General features: G+C 43.4%; 2 protein-coding genes across 3 annotated transcripts in view; one reads left to right on the plus strand and one right to left on the minus strand.

Moving 5' to 3' along the window:
* The first annotated feature begins 1711 nt into the window (after positions 1–1711).
* On the plus strand, positions 1712–11697 carry SMNDC1 (survival motor neuron domain containing 1). Its single transcript, XM_027735240.2, has 6 exons — positions 1712–1814; positions 2384–2503; positions 5756–5898; positions 7744–7905; positions 9062–9215; positions 9969–11697. The coding sequence occupies exons 2-6, from the start codon at positions 2384–2386 to the stop codon at positions 10104–10106; spliced, it is 717 nt and encodes a 238-aa protein (XP_027591041.1). The 5' UTR covers positions 1712–1814; the 3' UTR covers positions 10107–11697.
* A 5373-nt stretch (positions 11698–17070) lies between these two features.
* The window catches only part of MXI1 (MAX interactor 1, dimerization protein), a 58200-nt gene continuing 50078 nt past the window's right edge, over positions 17071–25192 (minus strand). For both annotated transcript variants that reach the window (XM_027735237.2, XM_027735238.2), the window contains exons 4-6: positions 22326–22440; positions 20969–21140; positions 17071–19800 (exon numbers count right to left, since the gene is read on the minus strand). In XM_027735237.2, the coding sequence (XP_027591038.1) occupies positions 19637–19800; positions 20969–21140; positions 22326–22440 (451 nt within the window). In that variant the 3' untranslated portion in view covers positions 17071–19636. The remainder of the gene's footprint in view (positions 19801–20968; positions 21141–22325; positions 22441–25192) is intronic.

The raw sequence follows: 25192 nt of genomic DNA on the forward strand, positions 1-25192 counted from the left end.
TTCTCCCTTTTGCTCCAGGTAAGTATCTCCCTTTGGAGATACCTGAACATTATATGCCTCCTCAGTCCCTCTCTGTCACTTCAATCCTGCAGATATAGCCTGGATTTCATGTTCTGAAATATGAAGTTGAAATTGGCTCTACCAACTCACAGGTATGCTCACAAAGTCATTAGGATTGCTCTGTATTGATAAATTTGTATGTATTTCTACAGTCGCTGATCTGTCCACAAAGTCTTATCAGAAAATGTTTTCTTACCTATTTCTAGTTATTATGATATACTAATGAAAATACTAAAAAGATGTTGTTGCTATTTTCATTGTTACACTTGATCTCATCAATCAGTCTCTGAACAGTGTCCAGTAATTTCTGTATTTTAATTACCAAATCATATACCAAGATACACAAGTGTGTTTTATTCCAGGTCAGGATATCCTCTGAGGACACAGTAGATGTATTTCCCCCTTAGTATGTAAACAAACCCAATGAGTCCAAGTGTAGTCACCTTCCTGTACAGCACTGTGACCATGAGAGATGGGATGTTTGCAGGAGACACAGATCCTCTTGCTAATAATACTAAGACACTTTCTGGGTACCTGCCTAATTTCTCTGGCTCATGGGCTCACATGGGAAATCGATTACTGGATTTCCACCAGAAATATACTTCTCTTCCTGTGACAGGCTTGAAGAAGCCACTGAGCTTTTCCTCCCCTGTTCTTCCCCCTTTCCTCTCCTGTTGTCGGACCAAATACCGAGACTTACTCTCTCCTAAACGGTTTGGTATGAAGCTTTGCATGGTTCTAACTATCGTGTAAGCAGACAGAGAATGTTGCTGTGTTTGATACTGACACAAATGAAGATGTGAGCAAGTGAACCCATGGGGTGCAGGCAGGCTTGGGGACCCACGGTCCCCTCCAGCAGCATGTGCTCAGACAGAACAAAACTTAACATGGTTCCTCTGTGAGCAAAGAGTCATGGAACAGTTTGGATGGGAACTTTAAAAATCTTCGCATTCCAACTCCCTGCCATGGACAGACACACTTGCCATTAGACCAGGTTGGTCAGAGCCCCGACCAGCCTGGCCTTGGACACTTGAAGAGAACCGTGCCTTGCCCCAGTTTCAAGCTGTGCCAGGGGAGGTCTAGGTTGGACATTACGAGGAATTTCTTCACAGAAAGGGTGATTAGGCATTGGAATGGGCTGCCCAGGGAGGCAGTGGAGTCACCGTCCCTGGAGGTGTTTAAGGAAAGACTGGACGCGGCACTTGGTGCCAAGGTGTTATTCGGCCACAGACTGGACTCGATAACCTCAGAAGTCTTTTCCAACCCGATTCCGTGATTCCGTGACGCTGCTGCCGTCAGCCCTGCCAGGGCACAGCCGCCTCAGTGCAGCTCTGACCCCGTCTCGCGGAGCCGCAGCGGCGCCATCTGCCTGAGGAGGACCAGGAGCCACTACTGCTGCCGCCGCCACGGCCCCGTCCTCACACGGGGCTGGCCGGGCCGAGTATCCCTGTGGCTCCACCTCCGATCCCGACCCCGCTCCCAGCCCCGCCCCCTCAGGCACGGCCCCCCCCCGTCGCGCGGTGGTGGGCGGGGCCGCCTCACCGCGTGACTACGCGCGCCGCGTGACGCTCTGGCGCGGCCGGCGGCCCCACGTGACCTGCGGGGCCGCTCTCGCGAGCGCCGGCGCGCGCCGGCGCGAGGCCCCGCCCCCCCCCCCCCCCCCGGCCCCGGCGGAAGGAGCCGCAGCGAAGCGGCCACGGCCCGACGGCACCCGGAGCGGCGCCCCCGGCCCGGGGAACCCTCGCACCGCCGAGGTGAGACCGCCCGGCTGAGACCGCCGGCACCGCCCAGCGCGGCCCTGCCCGCTCTGAGCGAGACTGGGCCCGGCCGGGCCCGGCCTGCGCCTGTCCTGGGCCTGCCCGCCGGCGCGGGGCCTCCCTAGGCCCGGCTCCGCTCCCGCCCCGAGCGGCCGCTCCGTCCCGCGAGGGGCCGGGAGGGGCCGGTCCCTGCTGCCGCAGAGGGTTTCGATGCTGAAGCCCTCGGCGTGCGGCAGCCGAGGGGACACGGGCCATGCGCGGGGCTTTGCCGGAGACCCGCATTCGTGTTCCAAGGGCCCGGGGGGTTGAGGTTTGGTAAGCCCCCGCAGCTCACCCGCTGTAACCTTCGCGTGTGCCCCGCACACGCACGTGTTGGAGCGTTGGCTTTATCAGAAGTCGCTCAGGAACAGCCGTTTATTTTATTGTTTAATATTTTAGTAGCACCTTTTCACGGTGTTTGTTGTTTTCACCTCGCTCACCGCACGCGCCGTGTCTAAAAAGCAGTACGGATATTGTTCTGATGAGGGTTTTCTGTGTGTGTGTGTGTGTTTGTGTGTTCCTTGCAGATGTCGGAAGACCTTGCCAAGCAGTTGGCCAGCTACAAAGCTCAGCTCCAGCAAGTCGAGGCTGCCTTATCTGGGAATGCCGACAATGAGGATTTGCTGAAACTGAAGAAGGACTTACAGGTGAGAACCCGAGGGTAGGTGAAATTTGAGGGTCTTTAGCAGTTGTTTCATCTTTCCTAAGTATTTGTACTGTTACAAAAATATATACTCGATGGGTTTGTTACTTTCTCTTCACATAATTTGATACAGTAATGGTAGGTTGGTTTGAAAAACCCCAAAGCGTGGCCTATTTTAGGCCTATTGTCCTTTTGGATGAGTAAAAAAAATGTAGTCATTTGTACAGCAAACTCTTCTACTAAAAACTTTAGCCAGAGTGGTGAAAGATATGCCAGTGCTGTCTTTATTGTGTCTTGGTTTTAATTTTTTTTTCCTGAAGCATTTGTCAAAGTCATTATTTTTTATTGCTTTTGCTAATGCTGAAGGCTGATGGTTGGGCTTCACATGATGCCTTTCTGTTTATTTTTGACTTCTCAAAAAACTTGATCCAGAACCTGCTTACTCGTTAAATGCATTTGCAACGTTAAAAGCTTTGGAGAGTAGTTCTGTATTTCTTGTGCATCTGAGCCTCGATTGTGTAAAGGTTTTTATATAAGGAAGGAAAAGAGTTGTGTTTGTCATTTGCCATGAGACCATAGCATGTTCTTAACAGCTAAAAACCATTTCAGGACCTTGGGGTATTGTTTGGTGACAGGAAGGCCACCAGCCTAATTTCACGTGGTCATATAGATGCTTGTGCATTGACATATGAATAATCCTAGCAGTGCTGTTAAAATTTGTCCTGAGAGTGCAAGATGCTGCTTCATTTCTGTTGTGGATTGCTTTAGCCATTAGGTGTAAAAATATATAAAACTACTCAGTGCAAGATCCAGTGACCACTGCTCTGTATGGAAATAACAGCAGTAAAAACGGTGCTTCAGCCAAAAACACAAGTAGTGCCTCAAATCGGTGATCTTTAGAATTCCTTTTAAATTGCAAAGGCTTTGTGCCCACAAGGCACTTGATAGATCATCTGAATGTGCTCTGTTGTACACTGTTAAAAGCATGTGTATATTTTTATATTTTTAAAATGCACAGCAAAACCCATATGGGATGATATTTCCGATACCAACACGACCTCGGCTTTGATATGCAGAGATCATTGATGTGAAAGGACAACTTGCAAACTTTTTAATAAAAGCTTTCTGCACAGAATGGGGAAGATCTTTACACTTTCGTCCCCAAAAGGTTTGCTATCCATATGTTCCACCTTGAAAATGACATAATGTTTTGCAGACTTGATATGTGCCAACTAAACAAACAATTGTAAGAATGATTCAATGCTTCAGTGTCCCAACTAAACAGCTTTTTGTCTGTTTGAAAAGATGGTTACTATGTAATTGAAACTTTTTTTCCATTACAAATAGTAATGCATCTTGTATACTTAGCTTATTATTGAGTAACAAGATTAAATATTAGAAGAAGTTGTTATAAGTACCTAGGTTTTCACTTTTTGTTTTGTTGAAGTGTTTCTAGGACACTGTCTATGCACCCAAGAACCAAACTTACCTTTTGTATCAAGTAGGGTTGATGGCAGCTGTCTTCTTCTGTAACTGAAGATGAGATCTGTGGGTGTTGTGTGCTGGAGTGTAGAGCTTTCTCTGGCTTTGTAAAGACCAGTTGGTCAGGAAGAATCTTGGCAGACTGTACCTGGTGTTTTCTGTGGGTCAGACCTTCATGTCACGGGGACGTGGCACCAAGCCAGGTTGTTCAACCCGTTTGGCTGTACTGAGCTGCTGTGGTAGTCCAAGTCCTGCTCAGAAATTTTCTTGGAATGAAATGTCTCATGGCTTGCAATAAAATTAGTCTGTGTCTTGTGAGCTGAGCATTATGATACATGGGTATGGGATGAAGATTTTTACCTAAAGTTTGGTATTTTATAGGCTGGTGTGCAAGTGACTTTATTGAATTCAAAGGATCCTTGGTAGACTTGTCTGCAATTATTCATATCCAAGTTCTACAATAAGCCACCTCTGAGTGTGGCAAGAATAAGTCAACAGTCTGGTGTTAACTGGTAGTTGCAGTAGCTTTCAGGTGTAGCTTGTGCCTGATGTGATGTATTTGACCTGCTGAGATAGATTCCTGTCTCAAAGCATAGTACCTCTTGGATTTGCAGAATACAGCTGTCATGTTGAGGGTAGTTTGGGAATTTGCACCTGGGAAGAAAAATTACTCTAATGCTTTACGTTCTCAAATTGGGTAACTTGGTAATCAAAATCTATTGCTCTTCAGCTGTAGTGTTATGGAAAATTGAGACCACGGTAGCAGAAGTAATGGTGTGATCCTGTGCTCGCAGTTGCTACTGATTGTGCTCACTGGTGCAGTTATGAATTAGCAGCTCCTCTAAAGCAAAGAGCAAAATTTTTGTTAGAAAGTTGTTGGAAATCAGGACATTAACAGCTGCCACAGAAACAAACTGATAGACCATTCATGCTACTTGTATGGTTTATCAGATAAAAATGCATGTAAGTTTGTATTGTATTAACTTATTTGGGACGTGCTTACAATTCTTTAGGTTCTGAAGGAATGAAAAACAGCTTTACTGCATTTTCCTTAGCTAGTCTTTGTACCGCATAGCTGAACTAAGGTGTGAAACTGAGAGGAAAGTTCAGGCTTTCAGTTTGAGCACTGTTTATTTGTAACCCTCCCCTGATTAAAATATTTCTTGTTTGTTAGGAGAGTGGCAATGGTTCATGCTGAGGTACTCAACTAAAGTTTTCTTATTTAAGGCCTGCAGAGTTTCTTTGCATTACACTTGAAGTTTAAATGGCCTTTTAGATGCTGGCTCCTTTGACTTTTAACAGTAGTGAGAGAGGTCGTGATTACTTGCTCCTGAATGTAATATTGGCAGGAAGTTGGGAGGGGCTTTTGAATGCTCTTGCCTTTGAATGAATAATTTGAATGCTTTCTCTGAATGAGAGGCTTTACAGTGTGGCAGTCTTGGAAGGTGCTCTGCCACCCTGGCTCCTGGTGCTGCAGTTCAGCCAAGGAGAGAAATGCTATAAAAATAATAGACTACCTTTTGAAAATTTGAGGAGGGCCTAGGCAGCTTTACTGCAATACAGTGAGGGCCATAATCTTTTTATCTACACTTGCAATGAATGATTTTAATTAAACTATTAAAAAACAAAACTAGTCCACTTTACATAAGCTATGAATTTAGTACAGTAATGTAAAAAAATCCCAATCCTAAACCAGTAAGCTTGGGGTAAAAATAAGTGTGGTAAAAGGAGTTGGAAAAATTATTCTTTGTGGGGTTTTTTTTGTCTTTTCTAGGAAGTCATAGAGTTAACCAAAGATCTCCTTTCAACACAACCTTCGGAAGCTCTTGCAAGTTCTGACAGTTCTGCTTCTGCCCTGCCCAGCCACTCGTGGAAGGTTGGGGACAGGTGTATGGCCATATGGAGTGAGGATGGACAGTAAGTGTAGAAACTTCTCTAACAGTTACATGAAATAGTTCAATGGTAAGAGATTTTCATTCAGTTTGAACTGACCCTAGGGTGACTAAAAGCAAAAAGAAAGAAAGAAATATGGCATTAGATATTCTTGTACTGTCTTTATTAAAGGTCAGTGTTTTAGATAGATAGCAAAGAGATGTGGTGAATGCATCTAGAAATGCCCTGTTTGTCGCTAACCTTATAAAATAGGGTAGCTTTGGTAAATTACCATTCGCTAATGTAATAAATGACAAATTTAATGAATTTATCTGTCAGGGCAGTCTTTTGTAAATGTTTCGGATATATAGTTCATAATTCATCATTGCATTCACGTGTATGTCACTGATGGCTATGAAGAAAAATCCTTGCTATATCTCAGTTTGTGCCTCTAACTGGAAATGAATTTTTAATTGTAAATGCTGGGTTTGATTATGAAATTACTAGCTGTGTAATGTAACTGTAGCATTAATCAACCTTTTGGATTTGGTCTCCCATTATATTAGCCTGTGAAGTTCTGGGAACCCAAGCAGACCATTCTGACTCCATAATTTTTGAAATAAACAGTCTGAAATTACTTTCCATACTGCAAAATGTGTAACTGTTGCAGCTTTTTTTAAATTACTATTTATGCAGGAGCAACATTCCAATCATTACCACTTAGAGAGAAGCTCTATTGTTCAGCAAATGTGGTTCTATTAACAATGTAGTAACCACATAGACATTTTGGTATAGCTGTTGAAATCTTAGGTAGGAAACTAACCTAAAAGTGAACAGTTCTTCTGTCACAGATTATTGAGTAAAATGTTTTTGTGTTAGGACTTAAAAATTGAATCCTGTAGTCTTAGGTCACCATTGGGTTATTCTCCTTGCTCTCATCACCAGGTTAGACAATCAGAGGTTGGGGAAGAATGTGCCAGTGTCCACTGAAGTGAATCTTATTGGACTTAATTGTATTGCCTTTTTAAAAAAGTGCTGCTTCTGTTGCAGCATTTCTTAAGGGAGCAATGTTTCATAAAGAGCTAACCAGACTTTGGGTTTTCATGTATTTTCACCTGGCTCAACTCAAGACATTGTCCCACTGAAAACGCCCAAGAAATTAGTAAATGTTAATTGGAATCATGTTTATGAAATATTTCATTTTATTCCTCTGTTTACTCTTGATGCATCCTTTTTCCTCTAAATTTAGACATATATTTTTGGAAATGTCCCTTTTTTTTTCATCTTTTCCCATTTTGAGGTCAGTTTGAGCAAAATCTTTCATACACAAATATGAAATGGACTAATTTCTGTAAAAATTTCAGAATTGCTATTTTAAATCAATAAGAAAAAGTCTGGGGTTTGAAGTGTTGAATGTTTTGAAAGCTTCAGTTTTTCTTAATTCTTTTTCGTATGGAGAAAAATGGAACCAAAGCTTTGTGCTTGTGAGCTGACATTTTCTAAAACTCCTCAGTGAATTCCATGAAAACTGTGTTCTGTGAATGCACTTCTTTTTTTTTTTTTTTCCTATCCCATGACCTGCCAGAACTAAAAGCAAGTCAGGATATCTGATTAGATTGGCCCCAGCATTAATCATTGGTCTTGATAACAGTGAGGCCATTGCTCCTTAAAGCTAAAGGTCAAATACAGCAGATTCCAGTCTTTGCTCTTCTGCCCCTTTGTCCTTAAGGAAACAACTCTTGGTTTGATTTGTGTAGTGTCCCTGAAAATCAAGGCTGATATATCTGCAAGTTTTTCAGTTTAGGGGCATTAGCTGGCTGACAATGTAGGTGTTGAAGGGCTGAGTATTAAAGCTTTACTCACATGCTTACAGCCATGATATCTTTACAGGTGTTATGAAGCTGAGATTGAAGAAATAGATGAGGAGAATGGAACAGCTGCAGTCACGTTTGCTGGATATGGCAATGCTGAAGTTACACCTCTGTTCAACCTCAAGCCTGTGGAAGAGGGAAGAAAAGCAAAAGAGGACAGTGGCAACAAACCCATGTCCAAGTAAGTAATACACAAATAGAAGTCTGAATGTTGCTTTTTGCGTCATTTTTGTTGGGTTTTGGGTATTTTTCCTTCTCAGCTATAAAAATTGGTTAATGAAATAGAAGTGTTTTTTTTCTTTTTTTAATTTACATCTCTTGAATACCTTTTGCTTGAAAAAGGAGCTTAAATCAATCTAGAATATAATGTTTGGTAGATTAATGTGGCTGGTATCAGGTGTTATCTGTCCTGGCAAGATAACATGACAGACTTTCTTTGTACTCAGATAATGATATCTGAAGTTACCAGGTATGTGAGTTGTAGATTTAAAAAAAAAAAAAGTTAGTACTTTTTAATTGAAAATGGAGAATTTCAGCCCAGATCCAGTGCAGGCTGTTCCCAGAGCTATGGTTTGACTAACAAATAAGCTTAGCAGTAGGAAGGACTTCTGCCCCATCCCTGTGTTAGGATAGCTGTGTTCTCCCCATCACTGGGGATGTTACTTGGTATCCTGCTGTGTTTTACACAGAAAGGTAATTTTAAGGGCTGAAAACATTTTTTAGTATTTTTATGTTGGACAAGAAAAGATGGTACGATTTCAGAGTTTGTTATAGCCAATGATCCCTTCCCTAAATGGTTGTTCAGAGGGACACTGCATTGTGGCACAGATTGACTCCTTAAACTTCCTTATCTTCACCGAAGTAACCTAATCTTTGTTCTTTCCCTTCCATCCCCATCCAATACTTAGTAGCAGGGGAGTCTTGCAGATCTCCAGAAAATTTTGGGCTTTCCACTCCAGTGGGCTATTTAATTTTTCCAAACCCAAAATTCTGAAATGAAGGAGTGCTGATAGGTCCCTTTTCAGTTTCAGAAATCAATTGCACCCGATCCTATTGGCTGCTGCATTTGACATGGGCTTATCAGGTGCTGGTGGTGGTTCTTATGCCAAATATATAAATAAGCAAACTAATGCTTATCCATGGGAAGATTTGGTTTTGGTTTTTGGTTTGGTTTTTTTTTTTTTCTTCCAGAAGTGGAGAATATTTACAACCTTTGTTTTATGTCATTTACTTCTGAAAAACTATTGTGTATGTCTGTTTTACAGGGGGTTTAGTTTATTACAGGAAAAGGAACACACTTGAAATGTGGGTTTGCTTTTTTTTTTCCTTTTCTCCAGAAAAGAGATGATAGCCCAGCAACGAGAGTATAAAAAGAAGAAAGCTTTGAAAAAAGCTCAGAGAATTAAAGAACTTGAACAGGAACGGGAGGACCAGAAAGTCAAGTGGCAACAGTTTAACAACAGAGCCTATTCTAAAAACAAAAAAGGCCAGGTTGGTTTGCTTTGTCGGTATGTGAATAAAAACAGGGCATAGACTTCTGTGCAGTACTTTGGGAGAAAGGAGGAAATGGTTTATAAAGGGATGTAAAGTGGGGTTTGTCTTTGGGATTCTGAGGTGTGCAGTTTGGTATTTTGTACACTTAAAAGGCCTGGCTTTTTACTGGATGATTTTGGAGGAGTGCTGTGCCTAAGAGACTGAGCTTGCACTTAACTGGGAGAGCTGGGCTCACTGTCAGCTGCCAGGTGGTGTTTGTTGGAGCTTAGAACCTGAGGGCCCCCCTTCACCTCCAAGCCTGGCTTCTTGCTCTGTTTGACCCAGCAGACACAGTGCTAAGGAACTGCCCTGGTAGAGCAGGTGCAGAAAAGGCAGTGAGGACGTTTTCAGGTCTTATTCTATTTCTCTCATGGCTTGAGCAAGAGCTGCCAGACACAGTGGTAAAACTTCAGTCTTCTTTATGAACCATTATTAGAAATCACCCTATGAGACGTCAGTTTTATTCATTTTATTTATTGGCCCAAGGTCCTGAGTACTGCAATCACATCCAGTACTTAGGTGCCAGGAGATTCCCGGCTCTGTTGCCTCACGTGCTGGTGTGTCAGGGATGAGCCAGCCTTTAGAAACTGTGCCTGTCTGTAGGGGAGGAACTTGAGAATGTAGAAGCACTTCCAATGGTAATGATTGCCTGTTTCTTGTAAAATCCACCTAGTTGTTATTCAAAAATGGTGTTTTCTGTTTTATTTGCAGGTAAAGAGGAGTATTTTTGCTTCCCCTGAGAGCGTAACTGGCAAAGTTGGAGTTGGAACATGTGGAATTGCAGACAAACCCATGACACAGTATCAAGATACCTCTAAATATAATGTCAGGCATTTGATGCCTCAGTAACAGGTGAAAAAGGTGGAACTTCATCTCTGCAGGGCTTTACACTTATCTTTTTATCATTATATTTTTCTAAAAGTAAATTATTTGTTGGCACATAGTGAGTAGTCATTTCTGACACCATCACTTTGGCTTCAGCTTATGAGCCTTAAATCTCCAGCTATTGATTTGACCCCTCCCAACCATTAAACCTTTTGTAGCAGGTAAACACTTTCATTAACTGCTCTTGCCTGTTACTCTCAAAGCAGTATTTGTCTGCAGCTTTGATCTCTGGAATCTTTCATTCATACCAGTAGTGAAGGAGTTTTTTTTTTCCCCTTTAAGAAAAGTGGTGGTATAACAATGGCACCTTAACAGCCTCCCTGGTCTCTGTAGTCATGGTGCTGTCTGTGACACGCTCAGCATTACAGAGCTGCTGCAGCTCTGGGAGAGAGCTTGTATGTCACATGGAATTGCTAAGGAAGTTCAAATACCTCCCTTACAAATCCACCGAAGATCGATTTGTACCGCTGTAAATGAGGGCAGAACAGGGCTCATAGGATCCTTATTACTAATGATGACTTATGTGCTAGAAACAATTTAATTTAATTCCAGTCTGAATTTCCTGTGCTTGAAGTAAAGCAGAGGAGATGCTGTTTCTTGTTGGTTGGGGTTTTCTTTGTTAATTTTTTAAATACTCATCAAATTTTAATAGGAAGTTAGTGAAATGTAACCAGAAAACCATAGGACAAGGAACTGTACTTAAAAATCCTCCCCCTCTCCAAGGATCGGAGTTGGAGAGTGGAACCAGCTGTGCTTGGAAAGGAGCTGTCCTCTCCCCTCCTGTAGATCTTGTAGGTTTGATGGTACAGTCACAGACCTGGGACGTAACAGTGACAGCCTGTGCCTGGGCCTCTTCTGTGCAGTCGAGGAGACCTGTGGCACAGCAGATAGGAATGCCTAGATCCCACTTAATTAGTTGTGAGTGAGTAAAGGTTAGTCTGGAGTTTCTGTCCTTAAATAACTGACTGGCCCTAGTGTCCATTGTAACTTCAGCTGTATTACAGTGCTGCTGAGCCCCTTCAATCTTATCCAGGAATCCACGTGTAAAAGCTCTTTTCTTGTATTCTCTCTGTGATTTGCTTTCCTCTGTTACTTGTCTTGCACTTACGGTAGTGGTGCCACCTCTGAACCCGTAATGTGTTTAAAGAACTTAATGGGTAGCCCTGTATACAATGTAGATATTATTTTTGTAAAATCTAGGGCTGAGTTAATGGACAAGAGTACATCAGCTATTTCCCCCATTAAATACAAGGTGTGTCTTGTCCATTGATTCGGACCATTATTTCCCTGTATATTATGTTAATGTAGCTCATTTTGTAATTTGTTAACTAGATCAGGTCACGTCAGCAATTGTTGATGCACTGATTGGTGGAAATGTCCATCAGTTACCTGAGTCACAACTCAAGCTAAACTCTACAACTGGTAGTTTAGAATCCATACATAGAAAAAGGCTCTCCCTATAATGGGAGAGGGTGATTTTTATGAATACAAAGTGTGTTAATTTCAGTTTTGTATGTTTAACTTTTATTAAATAAAGTGTTTAAAATCTGCTGGATATATTTGATGTAGTGGAAGTATACATGGGGGGATGATGACAACAAATCATCAGGACGGGGTAGAATCTGCTGGACAGAACGTAATACTCAGAAGTGGGTCACAAGTACTGCACACTCACTGCAAGATTAAGTAGATATTGCTTAATTCCTCATCTTCACTGGTAGCAGGGGGGTTAAATTTTCTTTTGCACAGAAAACCTCTGAAGAGTGAAATAACCTTACTTCTGCTTTTTATAAATGGAGTTTGTGCTGCAGCTAGAGGCATGTCCCAGCAGTGGCATTAAATAGGTGACAGTTGTGCCACACTGACAGCTCACTGTTGAGGAAGGTCACCTGTTGTCTTTCACAGATAGCTGTGATACAGCATCCCTTTCACTTGTCCAACAGGAGCATCTTGGAGTTAGAACTGAAACGTGCCAAAGTAGGCAGAACTGGAGCTTTCAGGAAGCAATCTTGAGCCTTAACTCCACCTGTTCTTTTAATAGAAAGTAGTCTTTGGAAAAACAGGCTTAATCCATACCTGACATGTACGACATCTGCTTATCTTCTAATGTAATAGATACAATAAATAGACCATCCCAGGACTATTTATTTCCTCACCAGTCCTGAAGAAAAATACAGTGAGTCAACAGAATGCAATAGGCGTGTGAACCTCCCTTATGGTAAGGAACAGTCCAGCCTTAGGTAGGACTAGCTGCTCTCATGGACTTGGTTTTAACTGAACCTTTCAAAAAATTTAATGCAACTTATACCTTTACTTTACTTTGAGTAACTGTCACCTCTCTTACAAACTGCTTTGCCTCCTGAACTGTGCTGTAACCCTTCTGTTGGGCACTGCAAAGAAGTGCTGAAAGAAAGGTTTTGATACTTTTTACTGGACCACCTTACCTGGAATAAGGGACACAGGGAGACCACCACTGTGGCTGCTGTGGTCTATATGAAGAGAGAACAGCTTGAAAACAACTTGTACAAACAAAAAAGCCCCACCAAAACTGCTGTATTGGTCACAAAGCCGTTCCTTATACCACTTCAGGTTTTTTGATGCTCTTGCCTCATCTGTAGGATGGGGCCAGTTCGTGTGAAGTCTGGCTTTGGAACAGTTTTAGTAAAGTGGCTTGAGAAATTCATGTAGAAAAAATTGAATTAAGCAATGCTGGTAATTGCCAAAACACAGAGTTGCTTACATTACGAATGCTGAAGTGACCCAGAATGTGTGGCTTCTAGTGTTTTGGTTGACTGGGGTTTTTTTACAATTTATTTCCCAGTTTTATTAACTGGTCTACTCAGTAAGAAGCCTGACTTTTCAGAACTCATGCTCTTCGTTGATTTCTGGGCCTCTGCACATGAAGTACCTACCCCAGTGCCAGCAAATCCTACTACAAGCAGACAGTACTTGGAAACACAGAAATGACAGAGGGAAAGCGAGTGTAAAGAGTGCAAAACCCCAAGCTTTTCCATGTCCATAGACATGGAAAAGATCCTTGTCAGAGAACACAGATCGTGCCTTTCAGATAAGGGTACTGTGCAAAATGACAATCTGGGCTACATGTTTCCTCTCTAAGTTCCTACAGGAAGTGGTTTAACTAGTACACCCTCAATCCTGTGCAAATTGAAACCAGGAAATGAAACCAGTATAAACCTGATTCACTAATCTGGGATGGCTCCAGTCAGTTTTGGTATTTAGAAGTCTTAAGAATAGCAACTTGAAATTCTCGTGGTCATGGCAATCCACTTATCTTTTGCCTTCCCTGACACCAGTGAGCATTGTGTCACTTTTTTATGTGGATGCTTGGTCTCGGAGGTTTGTAAATTCAGAAGAGCACTTTAATTGAGAACACTGGAATTCAGTACTGGAGATGTTCACAAGGCGAAACCAGTACAGACTTCTCTGCTTCCCCTTGACTTTCCACTCGCCTGCATCAGCTCTGGGGCAGGGTCTTGGGAAACCACCACCACAACCACTGCATTGCAACAGTTACACGATGTGTGAGGTTATAGAACGCATTCCTGGGCCAGGCCCAGGAGAAGGATCACTGCCTGGCAGCTGGTGCTGCTCTTTGCACTGCAATTTGTCTAATCTTTATCTGTGCTCTGAAAAGCTTCACTTAGACGGCAAAATAAGGAGGGACATTTACATCGGGATGACGGTGAACATCCACACCACGTACCTGAGCCAACACCTGTTAATGTGCAACCTGAGTCAGCAACTTTCAAAGCTCTGGTCTTGAGCTGAACACTCTGCTACACAAAAGCACTCACATTGTTTCCTTTTGGAAAGCAATTACCTTTCTACCCGAACTCACCTCGAAGTGACTGCCACAGTCAGTGCTGACTGAAAGTGTCTAGGTCTCAGACTGAAAGGTGATGTTCCTTCCCCAAGAGACATTCTCCATGAGGAATATGAGCAATGCTACATTTTACACCTTACCTGTCTGACTGACCTGCTGAACCTGGTATTTCCCGGGCCTTGAATGCTATTTTGTACAGTTGTCCACCACTCCGGGATAGGAAAGAGCTTTTGTATTTCCCCATCAAGCCTTCCAGGAGATCCAAACCAATTAATTGAGATGTGTTTTTGAAAGGGGATTAAATGGAAAGAATTTCCTGCCCTTAGCTGAACTGAGCACTAGCGAGTGTACTGGCAGTCCAAGTCAGGGACTAGTATGACATTCTGACCAGCAACCACCATGTTAAAACCACCATAAAGTGCTTTAAATTCCTTCATGGCTTATTTTACTTTGCTGCAGCATCCCTCAAGATCAAAATTAATCCTTGCTGAAGCTGTATCCTTGCTGTATTAAAATAAAGCTTCATCACGTGTCTGCAGCACAGCAGACTGCAAGCCAAGACGACGAATGACCTGCTAAAGGCCAAACTACCCAGCTCACCCCACCAACTTGCTCTGGGCCTCACTGGGATAGTACAAACTAAGGGGCTGGTTTTTTCCAGCGTGATAAAAAAAATTATTACCCACAGCTCTTACAGCATGGTTAACGTCGAAGATCTTTCTAGATGTGGCATTTCACACCCTTGACCTGCACCAGCCAGGCCAGTGGCACAGCATAATTCTACTCGTGTCACACCTCATAAGACACATCCATCCTCCCTCTGTGCTGCTCAGCGATTCCCAGTCTATGCCATTTTTGAAGGGACCTCAACACAGGCATCTCTCCTTGTGAGACAACTTTAGTTTTAGCAACAACCCAAAAAAGAACCCCTCTATGGTACACATTTAGTAGCACAGCCATAGTACCAACACCCATAGACTCCCCTATTCCTTTCTGTGCCTAACCACTAAAGGGATCGGTCCTGTTTGCAGGAGGAAACAAGCAGAGAAGCAGGGGCCAGTGCTGATCCCCAACTGAGTAACCCGCCTTTCTATAACAAACCCCCCCAAAGGAAAACATTGTGTGCAAACACTGCTCTCCTCTCCCGTGTTCATCCTCCCAAACATCACTCAGATCTGCTGGTACATTTCAAGCAAATTTGACAGCGCATCAGTATTTTCGAGGTATTTTGTGCAGACTGGGGAACAGAGAGGCAGAAGGACATGCTCCTCTTCCCTGAGGGTCCCACAGGACAATTCAGAGATTGCACTGCTGATGCAGAGGAGTTTCAGTCACTATCAGGTCACAGAATTTATCATTCACCAGAGAATCTGTCCAAGGGACAAAGTTCCAGCAAAAAAAAAATCAGACTTCATTCTGGTATTGCAGGCTTTTTCATTATTATCACCTCCCTAACCTCAGAATGAAGTCCTGGTTTTTAACATTCTCTTCCAGGAAGTCACCCCAATTTCTCTTTCCAGTGATGCATGGTTGGTGTCAGAAAATATGCCACAAGAAAAGCTTATGATACTGGGGGGAAAAAAAAGAACTACTATCTCCATTTAGTACACACAACAGATCCCACTTCCACTGAAGCCAAATGTTTCATCCACTTCAACAGGGCAACACAGACAATGAACAGGGAGCAGCAAGCACAAGAGAACAAAGAGCAGAAAGGCAGGAGGCTGGAGCTCACAGGCCAAAAACAGATGGTAGCAAACAAACGGACAAAAGGAAAACACAATCACAAAACCTGGAAAATGATAAGTCTGTGTAGTTAACCCCCTTTCTATTGACCTACAGATTTCTTGAGACAGCCAGATCTGAGACCACCTTCGTCACTGACATGCCACTAATGGAATGGACATTAAAATGACCTTCAAGTGACAACTCACCACAGGATAACCGTGACAAATGCAGCCAGATAGTCATCTCCACCTTGTCTGCAGACACGAGATGACATTCCGTAATACACTCGTGTCAAAAGAAGGAAAATGCTGGATGGTCTTTTTAATAGGTTTGTCTGTAGCAAAGGGACCCACCGGGGATCTAATTTACAGAGGGAAGACTTGACAGAATGAGCTTGCGAGGGAGCTGTGCGTGCGCCTGCATGTGTGCCTGCTGCGTGGGGAAGTTGCCTCAGGAAAGGGCATCCAATTCTGTTTTTTACAGGAAAAATCCCCATATTATTGCAAAATTAAACAAAGAATAGATTTAGGGTTTCTGTTATCATACAAACACAAAACTAAATCAGAAAAACAACAGCAGCCACAAAGCAAACCATAAAAGGCCCTTAAACAGAATTTTGCAAAGATAAAAGGAAAATGTGATTCCATGTCCAAATATGATGGGGTGAGTGAGTGTTATTCTGGATGAAACTAGAGTTAATGTGGTGGGCAGAACCTAGGGCCACTCAGAAGACTGGGAGTGAAGGGTTTGCCTTCTCCTTACTTCCTTGTAAAGGAGTAAAATGAGGCCTCGGAAGCAGCACAAATCCCACAGAGCTCTGCACTAAACAGTACTAGAGCTGGGAACCCAAATGGCAACAAGCTTTCAGTGTCTGTCTTTTGGGGTGAATGAAAAAAAACTCAAGGACAGAGTTTGGACAAAGCAGTAAGCTGCTGAGAGCACTTTTCTGGGGAAAGACTTGCTCTACTGAATCTCTCTCACGAGGTCAGTAATGTGAGAGACCGTCTCACTTCCAAAGGATAAGACAGACTTGACCCTCAAGGGTTTGGATCTGCACTTCTCGATACTCTGTTTTCCAAGATTTCAGGGTGAGTGGTAGAAACTTTGATGGCACTTTGAAAAGTGATGGGTTCTTAAACCAGATCTGGCACACAAGACTACTTTGACTTGCCACATCAGGGATGACTCCGGAGCATTTTTAAGCCTCCTGCCTGGATCACTGCCACTGGCTGGTGATGGAAGCTCATCTCCCGTGACATTTTCCCCACTGTATTTGCACTTGCTACCAAGACCCTTTTAAGCCCACGGCATTAGAAAAGGTAGGAGATACCAAGCTGGCCCTGAAGCATTCAAGCAAACATTTCAAACACATTTATTCCAACCACAGACACGTCACTGTTTTATACCAACAAGGAGAACATGCCCATTCTCCACCTCTTGAACTTCAGTATTTCTCAGCCTCTTTCCCAAAGGGGCATTTAAAACAAATAGGAGTAACAGGAAGGAGGAGGTGCTGGGACAGCTACAGAAAAAGGTTCGTCAATAAATAAATCCCACTGGTATTCAACTGCTCAGCACCAGGGCTGCCAGTGGGCAACACTACCAAGGAGAATAATAATGAATAAATCAATAAGCCTTGCTAGAGCTAAACTTTCCCACTTTTCATCACTCTTCAGACTGTCCCAAATCTCGTGTCATCCAGAGATTACATGAACCCCAAACATAAATCCAAGCAGCATTTCTTCTTTGAAAGCCCTCGGGATCCATTTGTTAACCCAGAGCTCAATTCTCTCTGTGGCAGACTCCTGCTCCTGACAGGTAATCTCCCAGAAGAACAACACATGGACCGAGCCACTGGATTACCTACACACAAGTGAAAACACATTTAACAACTGCAACCTGACACAGACTTGGTAAGCAAATTAAATCAAAAAACCCCAAACAGAACAGAAATCATTCACTACATTCATGAAAAGGTTATTTCTCTACTCAAGCACGTGTGTTGTACCTCTTACGGGGGATGACAAATTTTGGAGGAGAGTGGGGGAAACATCAGAATATTTAAACACAGGCAATTTATCACAGTGCAAAAGTCTACAGCAGACTCACTCAGGATCTTCTCACTGCAGGATTGAAGGGCACAAGAAGAACAAACACTCGGCTAAAGGGATACGAATGACCAAGATGGAAGAACACAACTCATTTCAGATACAGAAATGTTTAATGGCGTTAAAGTGCTACTTTAATGGGGACCATATGCTAACATTTAAACACAATTCCACTGCACTGCTAAATATGGTTGTCTTTATTTTTTATTTTATTTTACTTCTTTTTGCCCAACCCTACCTAAAACAATAAAATAAAATCTAAAGGACTGAAATTAACAACCCATTCAAATCAGCAATAAGTTATGAATTTTATAAAGCATTTTTTCCTCTTTTTTTTTTCTTAGTAATGAGGGGTAGTTAAATTACTTAAGGATATACAAAGTTTCAAACAATGCCATAGGTGAAGACTCTATTAAGGTTTTTAAAACTTGGAAAACAAAATAATCCTGGCCATTAAAAAGACAAAAAATAAAAAAGCAAAGCCCTCAAAGTGCAGGTTAGAATGCTTGTCTCGGAGAAAATTAGAAAACATTCGCTATAACAGCTCTTAACAGCACCTGCACAGATAGGATGGCAAGGCCCTTGGGAACAGGACGTGCAGTCAAAACGTTACATTAACATGAGAGACGTGCTGAGCTTAACTAGGTTAACTACTGGACTGGAACTTCAAAAGTCAGCAAAGGGAATGACTCTAAAAAGAAAACTGAAGAAACCCCCACCAAACCTGGCCTCTTCCAGCTAGCACAGCCTTCATCCATTGTGTGCATGGCAAAAAAAGCATCTTTGCATTTCATTGGGTCAAGTGCTTCATCAAAACAGAGATCTTTTCATGGCATAAATTCATATAAAAGACATCTAAGGTTTCATATGGACAAGCTCTAAAAAGACGCATCAGACTTGGGGTGTTTTCCCTCCCAACACATTTACAAATGTTTATCAAAAAATCGCTTCAAATAAAAAGGTCATAGTGGCTCAGTATCTGGGCATGACTTTCTGGTGTGTCACCTCTCGTGTGTGCTGGTTTCGCTCTGCCCTCAGCTGGCTGTGTATGAACACACATCTACCGGGAGACCTGCTGTCAGTGTCACAGCCCGAGGCACGACAGCCCACCATGTGCTGGTAGATTACAAGTGTGCACCTCCTGCTTTAGCCACGCATCAGAGGTACTCACTTTTTAAATGACGTCCAACAGAAAGCTGAGTTGAATGGTGTTCTCCCCTGAACATCTCTCTTTGCTGCCCCTCTCCCCCTGGGCACAGAATGAGACCTTAATCATCATCTTCACTGTTATTCCTAGGCTAAGCCTTCTTGGATTTCCTAGTACATTATGACAGCATTAGATTGTGATAAACTGTAGGATACAGTCCTTTTAGGACCACAAAAGCTCCTCAGAAGGGCCTAAATTAGGTTGTTCAACCTGAATGCAATGTAAGAAATTTTGACATTTCTCAGATCTCATGACAGAAAGAGAGGGATGAGTCTCTAGTATCCTCCTTCAAACAAATAAATTCAAAGCAAAGTGTTTCATCACTAAGGTCTAGATCCAGGTCCCACAGAAACAAATGGATTTCATTGACTTCAAAGGGACTAGTGTTTGGTCTAACTTTTTGCCAGCACAAACTGGGATTGGTAACATGACCAAATGAACAAATATGGGTTTCTGGGGAGGCTTCCTTTACCAAAAAAGCTTTATATACAGGTCTCTCCAGGACTAGCTGTCAATATGTCATTTCTGAAAGAGGATACTGGCATCTCGGACCCAGTTAGATCACCCCAGTGAAATCATTTGCCCTGCACTGCTGTCTCACTTGGTTCTAGGAAGCAAACGAGAGCTTGACACTGGCGCTGGAGTAACCCTCGTCACTCCCAATACTCTGCAAGCTGCTGTGATCATCAATGTCACTGATGCTGGTTGTGCTGATATTGTCCACTTCTCCATGGGAGAACTCTGTGCTTTCAACGTCCACTTCAATCTCTTCTGGAAAGGAAAATGAGAGAAATACACACAGGTGAGCACCACACACCCCACTGCTCCCTTCCAGCCAGAGAGCTGCTGGGACTCCCCCAGCACACGGAATGAAGCAGCCATCTGGCAAAAAGACTTTCAGTGTTCTCCCTGGAATGAAACAGGCTGTGGACGTGATTAATAAAAAGGCTTGATACCAGATTGGAGCTTTCACAGGGATTTGGCAAAGGGGTTTGACTCCTCCACATGCAGGCCACACTACGGGCGTATGTGAACCACTCCCCACACTGAACTTGTTCCACTACCTCTTTCTTTGTACCTCTATGACCCCAGTGTTGGAAACAAGAAGAAATAGATAAAATCTAAGGCAACAGAGAAAATGAAGCATGAAGTCACCCCCAAACATGCTACTTGCTTGACATTATATTGCCAAAGCCAGGACCACTCCTATAGGGTACTGCAATGCATTACCATGGGAATCTGGGTTACTCTCATATATGCTGAGTGGACTTTGTTACAGACACCTTGTTTCTAAGAAAGACTTGAAAAACAAAGATCTAGTTAACCAGGTATCTTGGTTCCCATATTGTTTTGGAATTTTCCAAAGCATTTTTTTTTAAACTACAGACTCACACCCAAACTATGCAGCATCTTTGGGTCTGTCAGTAAATATCAAACCATCTACTGTCCCTAATGTTCTCTCCACAGAAGAGATATTTTAAAAAAGACAGTTATCTCAATTCATTTAGCCATTCAGATCATCTCTAGCCAGTTTTATCTGAGGAGATGAACTCTATGAGAAGCTTGGGGGAAAAAAGGTAAGCGGGAAGGTGTGTAAAGCATCCATTCCAGAGCCATTAATATCTTCTTACATTTTCCTCTTTGTGTTGCCAAGAGATTCAGTAGACCAAAAAGCACAATGGGTGTTTCAACTTAACCATCATTTTCGATGCCACAGAAATCAGCTCAAGTTGACAGCAACAATTCCTCCAGACTTAGAACTCATGCAAAAATACTAAACTCTCCATATACATGTGTGTGTGTATGTGCACATGTGTGTGAGCAACCTAAATATCAAACACCATAAGAAGGGGGTAGCTGAGAGACCAGAAATGGATGAATCTCATGCTCTCACTCCACAGAGTCCTGGGGATTCCATGGCAGTTCAGCCAACACCCACCTCGCTCCGAGTCCGAGTGATCCGAGGAAATGGTAGATCCAATGCTGTCCATTCGTATTCGCTCTATCTCCTGAGGACCCTGTAGTTGTTCCAGTCTTCTCTTTAGGAATCTTTGTTCTCGTTCCAGGTTCTCAAGCTGGTGTTGGCTTCTCCTCTCAGCCTCTTCAAGTTTCTGACATGATCAAATATGACTGAATAATTAGTTTCATCCTTTTCCCCCTCCCTCCCACCACCGCTGCCCTCCCACCTGCCTTGCTTAGACCTTCCCAGGTCCCAGAAGGATTTAAGCTGCAAGACCCCTGAACCAGACTGCCTCGCAGTCTCCAAGCACAATGCCATCTCCCCACATCTTCCCACCTCTCAAGTCCTGATAAATCATAGCCATTAGTACAAAGAGACTCTGAGGACTGAGCCTCTCCAGGGGAAACGATGTGAATTGCAGCAGTTTGTGGGTCATTCTACACGAGATCAGACACCTGCATTACCGCATCTGCCCACAAAGGGGCCTCAACTCCCTGAACCAAAGGACTCCAGGGTTTGTTATGATCTGCTTCAACATAAAAACGTGCCCTGGGAGCTCTGTGTTCCTTACTGCATGGTTTAGTAGGATTTCTCAGAGACAGTTTTCTATTCAGTAAGTGATTTACATAACCTACTACAGATTTCTTTGATCACAGCTGGGAAATCTACCAGGGCACTGTTCTTTGTTTCCTACGACAAGCACATTGCATAAGGAGTCATTTCAGGCTAACTCTGTCCCTTTGGCAGTGCTTTTTCTCCTTCATCGCCCATCTTCCCTCCCAGTATCCTGACCTGCAACCAAGTATTTCAGCCTCTCCCAGATACTGACAATGCTGCATTTTATTTTCACGTTTCACTTTGCCAAAAGCGAAGCCAGAAGAGCACTGGGCTGGCTGTCAGGTTCACACAAGAAGTTCCAGCAAGCCAACCCTGTCTCACACTCTTGTGGTTTGTGCTAATGCTTCGGCAGTGGAAACTCAGTAGCACACCAGGAAAAAAGCTCCATTTCCTATTAAACATGCAGTCATTTAACAGTAGGTATCTTTTTCTTTAAAGAGATGAAGCTGTCAACAAATGATTACAATACAGAACAACACTCCTGCTCTTCAAATCCATCATTTCCATAGTTAACGGAGTTCATTATGGACTCTTTCAACAATGTGGAATTGTAGCTATGTAAGCAATTAACCAAGAGGGCAAGGTTTGCTTGCTCTTTTTTTTTTTAATTTATTTTTAAAAGGTGTTAGTCTCCTTCAACAGAGGCAGCAAGGGTGAGCGATTGAACTGCACTTCCCAAGAGCCCACGCTGAAAGCAGTTGGGAAAAGCAGCTCTTACCTTGATATGTGCTTTGGCTTTGTTGAGCAGCCCAAGCGTGGTGTGCCTGGTGCAGTCTGGTCCGAGCGGTATCAGAACTTTCAAGCGTTCTAGACACAGGCGGAGGTGAGCTCGGCTGCAAGGGGACAAGAGCAGGGTCAGAGCCATGCTTCCAGCAAGGGAATGCCATCTCCTTCTCTACTGCCCCACTGCAAGGCAGTTTTCATGTTTTCCTCTTTCCACACATCACAAGATTCCCCACCCCACAGCCACCAGGACAGACTGCCACTAAACTATTTACACTTCAAACACCAGCTGCTCATCATTACTTGCATTATTGCTCACCTCTGACAGACACTGTTTATTTTCTTGCTGTCTGGACTGATAATCTGACTCATCTGGATGAACTTTGTGCAGGGGCAAAGGCACACAGGCAACCAGTGCAAGTACCTCATGGGTTTCCTCTCTCTGAGCAATCTGCTGTCAGTTTTGCTGAGAAGGACTTTTGCGAAAGTGGTTTTGAATGACTGCTACCCCCTGCACACTTGTTCATTGCTGGCTTGGGGACATATGCTAATCTCAACACTGATCCAAATTCATCTAAACACTGTTTTTTGCATAAAATTAAGATCATCAGTGAGAAAAACGGTCAGTTCAAAACACTGAAACAATCCCTGCTGGCATTTAAAGGAGCTAGAGAGATGGTACTTCCCAAGAACTGCACTCTTACTCCTTCCTGGGCCCAGAACTGAAATGCTGCTAGGGGTGCAATGCTGGTGGGAATGAGAGAATCCAAGACCTTGCCCTGGGCAGTCTTCTGACCTTGACTCACATCTACAAAGACAGGTTCCAGCATGACAGTATCACTGGTGATATGAGCCATTTCCTGAAGAATACGGCAACACGTTCTAGGGAAAACGGTTCAGGAAGCAGTGTCAAAGCACATCATCCATGGGCTGCACAGGAAAACTGTTCCTGCTGTCTCCTCTTCTGTATAACGTATGCAGGAATGAACAGCAGATTTATGGAAAACTATCGAGTGTGTGTTGCCTTTTTCCCCTCTCTCTCTCTTTCCCAGACATTAATGATTTATGTCCAAAGTTGTCATCCCAATCAATAACACAATGACATCAGCTTTACCATTCACATGCAAGAAACACCAGTGCAAAAGAGTCCTGAAAGCCTATCCCAGCGTCTGCTCATGCACAAAGAAACCGAATCTTAGCCTGATCCATCTCAATGCAGGGGAAGGGAAAAAAAAAAGAAAGAAGAAAAAGAGCATGGACAGTTCATTTCCATTTGTTTTTCAAATGCACTATTGCGCCCAGTTTGAAAGGGGTGGGGGAGAGGAGTCCGTAATCAGGCAATTATGTCAGTGACAAGCAAGGATGATTAAGGGTGGAAGGGTCAGGGGTTTTACTGATGAACTGTCAGTGCAGGGGAGTGTTCACTGGCCGTGCTGTAGCTGTGAGCTCCTCATGGTTTCTACTATAAATCTCTTTAGGAAGGGTCCATCATTCTGTCTCAATAACAGTCACAGGATTGCATATGACCAGCAAGGGCCTTGAAGAACACGTGTTTTCCATTAAACATTAACAAATGGAGGGGTGGGGAAAGGGAAATCATAATCCAAAAAATCAAACTGAAAAACCAGTAATCACATCAATCTCATCTTTTACTTCTCAGCTTGCTCTAGGGCAAACCTCACTGCCATTAAACCCATATGACTGACATGGGAGGATTTTTTCTACCTGGAAGATGATTTTCAAGGTAGAGCTTGATAAGGAGTTGTGTGCACCCACTACAGGTGTTTGCCCTGTGTCCCATGATGACCAATGAAAAAGCATTGCTGGTTCACACTGGCACTATAGTTCATGTCACCCCTGGACACTGACTTCTTGCAACTAGAGAAAGGAAGAGGAGCAGGATCTTGTGGTCAAAGACATTCTGGGTTTTGAACCCATTTTTGGATGACACAGACTTCCTGAATGTCCACAGAGGCCAGTCACGGAGTCAGAGCTGTCAGAGCACAGCCACCAAGCTTGAGCACAGAGCAGCACATGTCTCTTCACTGCACAAGTATGAGCTTCAGCCACGCACTCCACCTCTGGATCAGCCCAAGTCAAAACCACAGCTCAAACAGAACTCAAAATGTGTGCACAGATTTGGGGGCTCCACCTAAGAAGGGACTGCTACACAGCACTTGCTACAGGTAGGGACCACAGACACCTCCTGCCCTACTGGGCAAGGGCAGCTCCCAGCCCATGGTGAAAAGCGAATTATTTGTGTAACAGAAAACTAACAGCTTGGGGAATCAAAGTCTAACCAGTGGCAAAGGTATCGCAGTCTACTCTCGAATTCAGAGAGAAATGGACAACACATCTATAGCATGAGCTTGGGGCAGAGTATCAGCATTGGAGGTTTTACCAGGAATGCGGAAGGTGCTGCACCAGGAACTGCAATTCCTGGAACTAGTGATCAGCTTTGGGCAGGAGCAAGCACTGGCTGGATTGCTGAGAGAGCGATTAAAAGTATGGCACTGATCTGCCACGTCAAAGCTGGGTTACGTGCAGACTCAATGAGATCAACCATGTTAAGCACATGAAAGTTATATGCAAAGATAATAAAACCCTGGACACTTGAAACATTTCCCATTGTGCCCCAGGACCATGGTGGATTGAAGACAGTTACTGCTCTCTGACAAGGCCCTGACAAGGGCAGAGAGAAGGCAAAGCAGTAAGAGGGTCTTTCTCATGAGGACACTGGAAAAGCTGGCAGGGTTACTTCCCCAGCACTTGTGGCCCTAAAGGGGACATTCCTCCAGTCCTGGACCCTTCTGCGGCGCCCAGAAGGTTGGCCCAGGCTCACATAGATGGTTTCCAGAGAAG

This window comes from Pipra filicauda, unplaced genomic scaffold (assembly GCF_003945595.2).
Source record: "Pipra filicauda isolate LSUMZ 115617 unplaced genomic scaffold, ASM394559v2 scaffold213_size2393758_pilon, whole genome shotgun sequence".
NCBI classification, from domain to species: Eukaryota; Metazoa; Chordata; class Aves; order Passeriformes; family Pipridae; genus Pipra; species Pipra filicauda.